The sequence below is a fragment of the Rosa chinensis genome, chromosome 7 (genome assembly GCF_002994745.2).
Source record: "Rosa chinensis cultivar Old Blush chromosome 7, RchiOBHm-V2, whole genome shotgun sequence".
In the NCBI taxonomy this organism is placed as follows: domain Eukaryota; kingdom Viridiplantae; phylum Streptophyta; class Magnoliopsida; order Rosales; family Rosaceae; genus Rosa; species Rosa chinensis.
This window is the reverse complement of record NC_037094.1, coordinates 18,257,983-18,270,499: the sequence shown is the minus strand read 5'-3', so window position 1 is coordinate 18,270,499 and position 12,517 is coordinate 18,257,983. Positions and strand designations below refer to the sequence as shown.

General features: G+C 37.2%; 1 protein-coding gene across 1 annotated transcript; it reads left to right on the top strand.

Annotated features, from left to right (window-relative positions):
• Positions 1 to 9,258: 9,258 nt before the first annotated feature.
• Positions 9,259 to 11,101, top strand: LOC112175542 (AT-hook motif nuclear-localized protein 26). Its single transcript, XM_040510492.1, has 2 exons — positions 9,259 to 9,589; positions 9,816 to 11,101. Exon 2 carries the CDS (start codon positions 9,859 to 9,861, stop codon positions 10,789 to 10,791), a length of 933 nt encoding a protein of 310 aa, XP_040366426.1. The 5' UTR covers positions 9,259 to 9,589; positions 9,816 to 9,858; the 3' UTR covers positions 10,792 to 11,101.
• Positions 11,102 to 12,517: the final 1,416 nt, after the last annotated feature.

The following is a 12,517-nucleotide window of genomic DNA, read 5'->3' as shown; positions in this document are numbered from 1 at the left end:
TGCATATTCAATTGAACCTTTGTAACTAAGATATGAAGCTTGAATTCGATGTAGATTTCGAAAGATATCGTAATTTATACATGAATATGCCATTGGTTGAATTTGGATTTCAATCACTACCCATTTATCAATGCAAGATTACATACCTATACCTAATAAATATAATTAAGCTTGAAATTAGGGTTTTAGCCTGAAATTAGGAGTGTGTGTACTGTATATGTTGACCATATGCTTAACTATGGTGGTTAATTAACCTGCTTAATTCATTGTTGACGCGATGCGTGACCAGAAAGATACCTTACAGCAAATTTCCGTCCATCACGTGGCTGCCTTAATTTGTCGTTTGCAAAGCTTAATTAGTCTCTCTAATTAAAAAATAGATAATTAATTAATTAGTTGTGTTCATCATCATCTTCAACAACTCTATCTCTATCTGCGCCCTTTTAGCACTTAAACAAATCCGCATCCACATGTGAAGCTCTGTTGGTCTTCCCTGGAGAATAAGAAGATGGGTCTCAGCCAGCCTCGCGCGAGCTCGAACCGGAAATTTAGGGTTTGCTTTCTGAGAGAGAAAGCTAGCAGAAACATGCAGAAACCAAGTATAGCCAGATTCGAGGCATTCATTGATGCCTTTCACATGGGACTTGGGTTTTTAATCAATACTTTATTTCTCACCAATTTCATGGACTTGGTTCTTAGATATGATTTTTTTTTTTTTTTTTTTGCAGGAAGCTGGTGATGGGTTTTGGTTTTGTCTATTGAAAAACACTTGGGATTTAGCTTAAAATATAATTAGGTCACTAGCATCAAGGCTGCTACAGTGTTTAATTTATTATTAGGTTGTTAATTAAACTTTTTTACATCTATCTCATTGAACATCTCCATCATCCACTACTTCTCCCTCAAGGTAAGAGCCTGCTTTCTTGAAGACCACAACTTAATTCCATCTCGATCAAGACTAGCATAGATGGTATAGTACGTAGGGGTAGCTTCTAAGTTTGGCTCACTCTACAGCTAGGTTTATTTTTATATTTTTTAAACTATCAGTTTAATTGTTTGTTTGATAAGCCTTTGAGGTTATTATTGGTTGATTTGGTTCTGTAATATGGTAAAACTAAGACTTCAACCTTCATCCGGACTTATCATTTAAATCAGTTAAATTTTACTACCATATGTTCCATACACTTAACATATACATTGCACTCTTTATATATTATTTCATAATTGTAACAATTTCGTACTTTACTTTGGTCTTTTAGTCTAACTGTTTAATGATGACACAACACAACTTCTGTAAACCCGGATCTCGAATTATAATCATAAAGTTTGTACCAATGTACGTGTTGGTGTAATTGGAAGAGTTGCCACAACACGTGGTGAAATGTTGAATGCTGTAAAAAGATTTTATCGGTGTCAAAATGTAGTCATGTGCTATGATTTTGTGGTGTCATTGATATCATATTATCAACTGACGGTTAAACTTATTTTTTTTAAAGTCAATATACAAATCTTCTTATGACTTCTAAATAGTAAGTATTGTAAAAAAATTAGATTAATGACCTTTACAAAATGAACTTAAAACATAGATACTGAATTATAATTAATTAGCGCTGTCATTCATCATGTTACATGATAAGGCTACTGTTTTTTACTTCTGGAGTCCGAAATTAATATAGATACTAGCATTGATTTAGGAAACCACAAAAGGTTTGGGCAAAATCACATTCAAACTTCAAAGAGAATAAGGAAAGAAAACAATGATCATTTGATCAAAGTCATTTTATATTACAAGGGTCTAATTAGGAATAATCTCATCATCATTTTCAGTTATCTTAATTTAAATCCCGTGAACTTAACGTTTCTATTTAGGACAACCATGAATAGTTGCATGAAAGCGAAACTTTTAAAATATATCACATCGAAAGGAGACATAATGACAATGCATGAAAGCCTTGACATTAAGACATGAAAATTTCCTTTTAGCAATAAATAAAAATTTAATTAAGCCTGATTTAGAGTGTAAATGTGATGGTCGTAGATAGCTAGGAAGCTTCTGATGTCCAAACTAAGACAGAATCTTCATTTGAATAAGGTACGTTGATAACACTGTGGGAGCATGTAGAATTAATCCAGAAGACTGATCAACGAATTGATGGTCCTCTTAGCTAACCAAGGAGGAGATTACTGTTGTAATTGTTTGTCTATTTTCATCCAAATCTACTTGCCGGACCGAGTAAAATGAGCATAAAAAATTAATAGTTACCTTTCACCTAATTTGAGCTATTTAAGATTCATAAAGCTGCGATCTCTAGTTTCCATCTTAATCGTCCAAGATTCTCTGTGTAAACTTCTTTAGTGAATCAAAACCTTCTGTAATTTCTTCTTATTCTTTAATGGAGATTCAGCGTTGCTCTTGATAAAGTGATTATGGACTAGAACGGAGGACTACTGTATTTGAATTCCTCATCCATGTTATCATACAATACCGCAACACTATTTAGGGTTTCCTTGGCTTCATCGAAACCCTTAAACTAACACTCTCATAACATCATGATACAGATTTTGTTTTCTTTTAAAACCATCTCTATACATTTTTATGTGTACATTATACTCTTTCATTTTTATGGCCAGACCTAAAAATCCAGATATATCAATGATTAGTAGTCACCAACAATATACGCGTATAGGACGACTTTGTTAGAATTCCTAATTATATTAATCAGCGTGTTTATACTCTTATTCGGTTTCAATAATTGCCTAAACTCTGAATGTCGAAATCAAAGGACGATGTTCATACCATTGATCATGCCATTTCTGTCATCACACATGTGATCCACATGACGTCCTATATACATGACCGTTGGTTGCCCTCCTAGCTCGATCCTTATCCTTTGTCCAATTGATTTATTAATACTGAAATTAATCTGAATGGTCAACTTGATAAAATAGGCGAAGAAGATTCGTTTATGTCTTTAATTATGTATGAAATTTGTATGTGATAATTTGGCAGCAGCTTGAAGCTGTTAGAGTGTTAGTTAGATTGATGTGATGTGATGCGATGGCCATTGAGGCATTGACGCACAAATTATGTTAAGTGTCTAAGCAAAGCAACCTTAAAACGGCTACAAAAGGATACTGAATAGTTTACCAACTCGTGAAGGAAAATACGTTGTAACGCGCTAAATTTGCAAAAGATTCATAGACAATATGACATATAATTCTAACCAACAAACCCAAATAGTTAGCAACCAGCCAATCTGCTTGTCGTATTATCCTTTATTGGTCCCCTGATAACCACCTCATTAATCTTTATAAAAACTCAAACATATAGGTTTGTCATGAATATAAAAATATAGGTTTCTGTTTTGTTGCTGAAATAATTCAAATTAAAGAAAAACATGACTGAAATAGGGTATTGACCCAAATTACCCTATTGTTTTTTAAATCGTATGAATCTAATTAGAGATTAAGTTCAATGAAATACTTGAGATAATCCGAAATACTTAACCAAAATCATCGTTGTTTGATATATTAAGCCATGTCTAGTCCTATCGTCAACAGTTGCATATGTTGTCATTGTCTTGTATAAATTGAGAGTATCCTTTTAGTATTAATTCTATGTAATCAGTACTTTATTACTCATGATTCTGTGAGTAGCAAACAAGCTAAAGTAGACATTTAATCGACAAATTTAAAAAAGTTTGGCCCCTGAATTAAGTTTGTGTGGTGCGGGAAGGGAGAGAGAGAGCAGAGGGTGTTGGAGGGTATTTCAATTTTTTTGTTTTCTTGTTTTCTTGTTTTTGATTGTCATTCAATTCATTAGGGTCTATATTCTCTAGGGTTTACGGGAGTTCTATGGTGTTTTGGACTTTGAAATGGGGTAGAGGTTGAGCGTTGAAGAAGTGAGCTTGAGCTAGAGAAAATTAAGGGGAACGGATGGGGACCACATAGGGGAGGAGAGACCGACAAAGAGCATCTTTTGGTTCATGGGTTTGCGTCCCACGGGTGCATGCGAAAGAGCAGATCGAAGAAGGAAGGAAGGAAGGAGCAGATCACAATAGCTAGCACTTGCACTGAAAATTGAATTGAATCAGATTGAAAGCAGAAAGGTACGTACACAGTCTTTTCGATTTGTATGTTGGGAGCTAGCTAGCTAGGTTTGTGCCGACTACTGCATGCTGCAGAGAGAGAGAGAGAGAGAGAGAGAGAGAGAGAGAGAGAGCTAGTAAATTTTGAGAAGATCGAGTTTGGTTACTGGTTAGTTTGTTTTGTTTGCAGCAAACTCTCCGGCGCTCGTGCAGTGGCGCTTTCGTTGTCTGTAGAGAGAGATTGTCAGCGCCACCCACGCGTCTTTAGCTCTCACTCCCACGCTAGGGTTAGCTGGAATATCTATTATGCGGTCAAACCATGCCTGCTAGCTTCTCCCCGCCAACCCTTACCATACACGCACACCCTGTCGCTCTCCCACTAATTTGTCTTTGCTGGCCTTTTTTAGTGCTACTATTCACTTACACATGCATATACATGCCTCTCATCGATCACCATCATCATTTGTGTGCTCCCTCGATCTCTAGCTATAGCTACTGTAGCTAGCTAGCTCTCAAATGCTTGTTGGTACTTCTGGATCTGTTTTTCCCAAAACAGATAGTGTATCATGCGGGACTTAGATATGTACTTCAGGAATTTTTTTGATTACGTTGTTTATACACACATATTGCGCGCGTACTTCTCTAGACAAACCACAAGGAAAACATGTTAGTGAATTATGTATATTTTATGTCATGTAATAAAACACTAATCAAATGATTTGATTGAGTGTGTACTGTGTGTGTCCCAAGACTCTCCCCAATCCATTGCTCACTCTCTTAGTAGCTTGTAATCAAGATTTATTGGCTCGTCGAACAAGATTTGTCGGCATCTTTATGTTGATATTGTATTTATTGTTAAAATACGTCTTTCTAAATGGAAATCTTACATCTATTGCATAATCACTAAGACTCATAATATTATAGGGATATGTATGTTAATATATGAAGAATGGATAGCTTAACCTAAATATTAGTAAAAAACGGACGCGTATAATTCGGCAAAGAAACGTACATGTATTATTCGGTTTATTTAGTCTAACGATACGGTCAAATATTCAGTCAAAAAAACGTGATACGGCAAATTTATAAGTTTGAATTATACTTGTATAATTCGGCAAATAGTTGAAAAAACGGGTTCAAAAATACGGATATATAAAACACTATTTTTGTAAGAAAATAACTAATAATCTATTCTAAACTCTTTTTTTTATTTTATATCATTTATGATATGTGATAAAACATGAAAAAAAGGATATGGCACCCAAGTAAAATATAATCAGGGGCTTGAATTACAATACAATGTACATAAGTTTTTCTTCAATTATACGCATACTGATATTTTATACGCATTTTAATTAACTAGCGCTTTAATTTTTTTTCAAATTCCAAGTATTTTTACTCAGTATAAAATGGATACGTGTATAAAACGTGTTTTAAAAGGTCGAACTCAATAATACACGGAAAAAACCGAGTCTACAATTTCAATACACCGTACTGAAGTTTTTTTCAATTATACGCGTACTGAAGTTTTATACGTGTTTAATATGAGTATTAACTAACTAGTAAATAGCTTAATCAAATTGTAATAAAATTCCAATTAGACTATGAATGTGTATGGTTTAGGTCTTTGACGATGACTAATCATATGTTTGTCCGGGCATGGTCATTCTAGTTAGCTTTCTTCTGTCACTTCTCAGCAAATACAATGTTATGATGAAGTACCGAGTACGTGCCTGTAAAGTTGCTTTTTCAGTTTTAGGCTTTGTTTCTTTATGACTATGATTGTGTTTTGCTGAACTCCTCTTCTACACCAATGAAATTAAACATCTGTGAATGCACAAAATGAAAGTTGGGGACCCATCGATCTTGTTAATCAAACTTGTCTGGCCATTTCTTTTTTCTTAGATGCGCCCGGGTGCGAGTTATACATCATTCTTTTACAACTTCTTCGATCCTCATTAGTTAGACTACTGCTAGTGCCCCTAACCTTTGCATTTACAGAGAAGTTCGACTATAACGACTAACCATCTCAATCAATTATTCTTTTCTTATAAAACAGATTCACCAACAAACCTCAAAGTTATAGAGTAACACGTATCCAAGTAAGAACTCTTTGGATTTGATTGTTTTATAGTTTAGTAAACTTTTGATATAGTTAATATTACCCTAAGCCAAATGGAACTACACACCCGGTCCAATTAAAATCATTAGGATCTTACCAAAAGGTAACCACGAAAGGTGCTCATCAAGTACCAAATTGAGGATAACTTAAAGGCATCAAAAGTGTTTCTGATAATTTTTTTTTATGATAATATTAGAATACATTTTGTTCATTAGAAGTAAGCCAAGGGTTTAGAAGTACACACACTAATATTAATACAAGACATGTTGAAGAGGACTATGACCAAATCAAAACAGATCACATCTATAATTTGACATCAATTTTTTTCAAGTTAACATTTCATACAATAATACTAAAAAGGGTAACATTTCAAATCGAAATTACTAACGACCAACAAAAGTGTGAAGAGTGCAAACCCTAGGGTTTGAGCAGAGAGTGGCGGCAGATTTCTTCTGGGAATCCGCCGGTGGTCTAGAAGTGGCGAGACTCCTCAGCGTGGGGCATGGACTTGTAGAGTACCAGAGATGTGGTGATGAAGACGTTGCTTGCGTCTTTGGTCGTGTTCTTGTTCTGCATTGGCGGGTGTGGAGCATATTTGAGTTGGTGTTCATATCCGACCTTAGGTTTCCGTTGCTGCACTTGGTCCAACAGAATGGGTTCGATGGGTTTTGATGCTGATCATATGTTGTGGTGGTAGGGTAGGCCACCAGAAGTCGGCACGGCGAGGTTGACGATGAAGGTTTAGATGTCCGTCCTGGGGAGATTTTTTGGCCTTGGTTGTCGACTTTTGGATAAGAGGTTGCTGGTTACGGCGCGAGTTAGGAGGACTGCACTCTTAGGCACCATGATTCAGGAAGGCGAGATGGCGAAGGTGTAGCCATGGTCGATGGCAGAGGTGATGGTGGCGGTAACTCATGTCTGGGTGCCAAGCGTTTGGGTGTCTAGATCAGAAAACTGGGCGGTATGGCTAGGCTCCCTTTGGGCCTATGGTGGACTCCATTTGGGCTTGAGTTCTACAAGGATTTGGGACTCAAGAGGTTTTTTGGGTATCTGTTTGCTCAATGGGGTTATCCATTTTATTTCTGGTGTACCGTGTTTATGTGCAGATAGGTTGCTCATCTCTACATTCTATAAGAATTCTCAATATAATATTACTGTGAGTACTACAATTGCGTGCCTGGCGAACAGTGATACTTGTGCTTGGACGAATATAGTTTTTATTGGTCTATCGATCTCTTGCATACCCGGATCGCAAATTCTGATGGTTTTGTCTCCAAATCTCAAGGTCATGGCAATGGTCTCATTGTTGGTAATTATCTTGAGAAGGATGGGAATTTACCTTCAATTGTTTGCTAGTTTCTCTATAAGTGATTCAGAGCAGTATTGTATTGTACATGAACAACCTATTGGTGTAGTACACCTTCTGGTTTGTTCTAGCTTAGCTCTAGCTTCAAGTCATTTATGGCTTGTGTCTGCTCCCAAGATTTTTCGGGATGCCATTTTAAACAATTATAATCGTTAAAGTTTCAATGAATTCACTTTTCAAAAAAAAAAAAATCTATTACTAACTTTTTTTTTTGCGCTGATCTTATTTTAATTAGTTAATTCTAGAAAGCTAATTTTCTCTTTATATTTTTTCTTTTTGGTAGAATTCTCTCTTTATTCTTCAAGTATTTACAATTTAGAGTTTAATATTTAAAGTTTATCGTAAAAAATAATTAAATAACATTTTGACATTTGATCCACAATCATTTAATTTAAAAACATAAGCATTATAAATTATTGGAAATTATGCTCTGAATAATCTCTCTATAAATTATAAGTGAGATTTTCTAATTTTTATGGACTTCATTTATTATGAAACTAGGGTTTGAGCTAAAGGATCACTAGGTAAATAATTTTGATAAAGGCAACCATTATGGTTATACTTATTTTAGTAAATGAACATTAATAAAATTGAAGGAAATGGACGCAAAAACAGCGGGGGCGTAGACACGTGGCAGGTTACAAAAGCAAGTGGACAATAGACCCAACATTAAGGTTTATACGTCTGAGAGATAAAGATAGAATTTGGATGTGGGTCATGGAAATTTGAAGCCACGCCCGCCCCAATTTTAATGTGCCAGCTCCATATTTTATTATTATTATTATTAATTTATTTTTAATTTTTTCATCAAAGTGACTAGTTATATTTTATCGAAAATTTTAGTATGAACCAAGGTCCACCCAAAACTCTCAGATGTTTTACCTAAAGTTGAAGTTGGCCAACTCTATTCGACTTTTCAATTAACGTTCGTCCCCTTTTCGTTTTATGATGAAGCTTTACCATCTAATGAACAGTACCAGGAATTAACTCATGGTGCATATGGATCTTGGTCCACCCAAGACTCTCCGATGTTTTACCTAAAGTTGAAGTTGGCCAACTCTATTCGACTTTTCAATTAATGTTCGTCCCCTTTTTGTTTTATGATGAAGCTTTACCATCTAATGCCAAATTCGATTTGGTTAATTGGTTGAGTAATATTGATATAGGAAATGAAGAAACAGATCATATTTCGACACATAATATCCTCTCAAATATCGCACTAATTGACAACGTGCTCAAAAACTCTCTAGTTTATTCAAATATTATTAAGCTCTATATTCATAATTTAGTAAGAACAAGTTCATACAATGCATGCTACGTCGTACACTTTAGTGAACTAATAATCACATTTTCTTTGATTTGCACCAGATATACAGTTGCCACTTATCATACTCATACTTATCTTTATCTTTATTGTTATTTCGCTATGTCGAAGTAACAGAAGTATAACTTTTTTCTTTTCTAGCTTTGTAATAGATTGGAATGCGTTGAAATTGAAAGAGAAACGAGTAAAATTAAAACTTGAAAGGACTACAAAAGGGCTATAGTAACAACAAATCGTAATCAGACCATTTTAATTCAAACCCGTGTTAATGAGAGAGAGAGAGAGAGGTGGGGACCACTCCACCGCCCATAAGCACGCAGTAGTAGTCACACCCAAACCAAACCCATATCCATCCTCACCTCTCTCTCTCTCTCTCTCTCTCTCTCTCTCTCTCTCTCTCTCTCTCTCCCGTCGATCTAACCCTAACCCAACTCTGACCCCCTCTTTTCTACACACCCCAACTGACCAAGATGATCCCCCCAAGATGAACACCATACCTGTTTTCTAGCTCCTCATCTCTTCTTCTTCTCCCCTAAATCTTCAACAACACCCCCACAAACACACACAAAAGCTTCGCCAACCAAATTGAGAGTGAAGAAACATGGCAATTCAGCTCCAATCCGGTGGGTGACACCAGAAATCTGCTCATTCTCTCCATCTTTCTGGTGAAGCTAGTTGCAGTAATCAAGGTGAGGAAAGCAGGAAAGCAAAGCCCAAAAAAAGAGACAGAGTCCCAGAAGTACTAGTTACTCATCCTCTTTGTTTTAATCTTTATTCCCTTTTGCTTCCACTTTCGTTTCCTTTTGAAATCTGTACAACCTTTTGAGCTATATATCTAGTATTCTAGTTTGCAGTAGTACCTCCCCCTCAATTTTCTATTCTCAATTTCTTGGGTTCTGATCACTTCTCTCACAGCTAGGTTCTTTGTATTTGAGTAATCAATTAAAAGCATAGAATTATGGACACCCATTCTCTTCCCCCTCCTTTCCACACTAGAGATTTCCAACTCCATCACCAGCAGCAGCAGCAGCATCAGCACCAGCACCACCAGTTCCACCACCAGCAGCAGAACTCCGAAGACGAGCAAACCGGAAGCAGCGGCCTGAACAAGGGAACCAAAAGAGAGCGAGATATCGACAACAACAACGACAGTGGAAATGGTGGTGAAGGCAGCAAAGAGCTGAACATCACTGTTTCCGGGGATGGATCGGAAATGACAAGAAGACCTAGAGGCAGGCCCGCCGGATCCAAAAACAAGCCGAAGCCGCCCATCATCATTACTCGAGATAGTGCTAATGCTCTCCGCACTCATGTCATGGAAATCGCCGATGGGTGCGATATAGTGGAGAGTGTTGCCACCTTTGCTCGCAGGCGCCAGAGAGGAGTCTGCATTATGAGCGGCACGGGGACGGTTACCAACGTAACCCTCAGACAACCGGCGTCCCCGGGCTCGGTCGTGACTTTACACGGCCGATTTGAGATCTTGTCACTAGCAGGGTCCTTCCTACCACCTCCAGCCCCACCTGCCGCGACTGGGTTGACCATTTATCTGGCAGGCGGGCAAGGGCAGGTGGTAGGAGGGAGTGTTGTTGGGACTCTTTTGGCTTCGGGTCCGGTGGTGATCATGGCTGCCTCGTTTAGCAACGCCGCCTACGAGCGGCTTCCACTGGAGGAGGACGAGGGTGCGATGCCAATGCCGGGAGGGAGTATGGGGTCTCCAACTGCGGTTGGTCAACAGCAGCACCAGCAGCAACAGCAGCAACAGCAGCTTTTGGCCGAAGCTGCTAATACGAATGCGCCTCTTTTTCATGGGTTACCTCCCAATCTCCTAAACTCCATGCAATTGCCGGCTGAAGCGGCATACTGGGCTACTGGCCGCCCTCCATTCTAACCATATTGATGTCCTTGAAGGAGAACAAGAAGAAGAAGAAGCTTTTCCAGTTCAAGATGATCATTCACTCCTCATCACACCTGCATCTTACCAAGATGTCACAAGACTATGTAGCTAGCTAGTAGCTATGTAGCTAGCAGAATTTGGGTTGTCGAGCATTTTCAGGTTTTAATGTGTTTCCTTCTCTTTCATTTTTTTTTTTTTTGAGTTTGATTTAGCTAGCATTCGATCGATGATTTAGGTACGTACCATTTATATGTTTTACATCTTTGATTGAAGACTACTGTGTATATTCATGGATTATTATTCTTGGTGAGAGTTTCATTTTGTGTGTTTGTTATTTACTGAAAGGACAGTAGCCAAGAAGAAGGAACATGACTCTTTCTTATCATTCCAGTCTTCCCTATCCATGAATAAGAAAAAGGCTGATCAAGCCCTTGTTCTTATACATTTTCGTACTTAATTTTGTATCAAGAGGATTGAGTTGATCAATTTCTTCTCCTTTCTGCTAATTTTGAGTTTCTAGCTAGCTCTCACAACTAGCTACTAGTTAACCTACATTTATGTGATTCTCTGAGATCCCATATGATATTAATTGTTACCTATTATAAATATGTATCATATTATGGTATAATAATAACTATATATACTGAATACTGATAGAGTAATTATTACTTTGTCTATAAGCTGACCAAGGTTTGGAAGGATATCGAGGGTTTGAAAGTCTCTTAGCTAAGTATGTGCGAGAGATGGAAGCAAAGAGGTATGGGCTTATTAGAGTTTCCATGTGTGTTTCTTTCCTTCTTTTAGTTTTAGTTCTAGAGAGAGAGATTTGATCAGAAATATATTGGGATAGGGAGACATGAATATATTTGGGTACTGGTTTACACGTGCATTGCTCTGAAGAAGCTCCTTTCCGAGGCAAACAGCATCAACAACAACACTCTTCCATTAAACGCCCACAACTAGCAAGCAGGACTTGGCCGGATCCTCTCTCTCTCCCTTTCTCGGGTTCAGAGAATGAGAGTTGGGCACCTAGCTTTCTTCCTTCCTAGCTGTGATCTCCCACCCCGACCCTTCTTACACCTTGCTTTGCTTTTCGATCCCCAAGCTTTAAAAGCTTACTAGAGTTATCCATTCTTTTTGTTGGGGTCACTCCTAGTTACACTGAACTTTGATTTGCAGTTTATGATATCTTGCCAGAGTAATTTTTGGGTCTATCCAATACATAATAATGATAGTATGTAGGGGTCATCTCAGGTTAGGGCTGGCCCTACCCTAAATTTTAGGGCTTAGGGTAGGGTCGGGCCGGGTCTAGTCAAAGTCAATAAAATTTATGGTCGGGCCGGGACTTAAATATGCTAATTCTTACCAGCTCGAAAAGCCCGATCTGCTAGGGCCGAAAAAGCCGGGTCGGGCCGACCTTCTGAATAGGGCGGAAAATGACCTTATTTTGTTTAACAAAAAAAAATACATTATTTTTTTTTCTTCTCAAAATGTGGCTCAATGGTTATATAAGTAATACAAGACTCATTGTTTTTTTTTTAAAAATCATATTTAATATATATATATATATATATATATATATATTTATAGGAATTAAGTCAAATTAACTTATAACATTTATTAATATTAGTTAAGGTGTTTATATTCAATTAACTATCTCTCTAAATCTCCCAATATTAATTGTTGTGTAACAAAGAAAATAGAAATTAAAAAAAAAACA

What these genes read in the sequence shown, in the direction of transcription:
- LOC112175542 (XM_040510492.1), top strand. Translation starts at nt 9,859, where the DNA reads ATGGACACCCATTCTCTTCCCCCTCCTTTCCACACTAGAGATTTCCAA.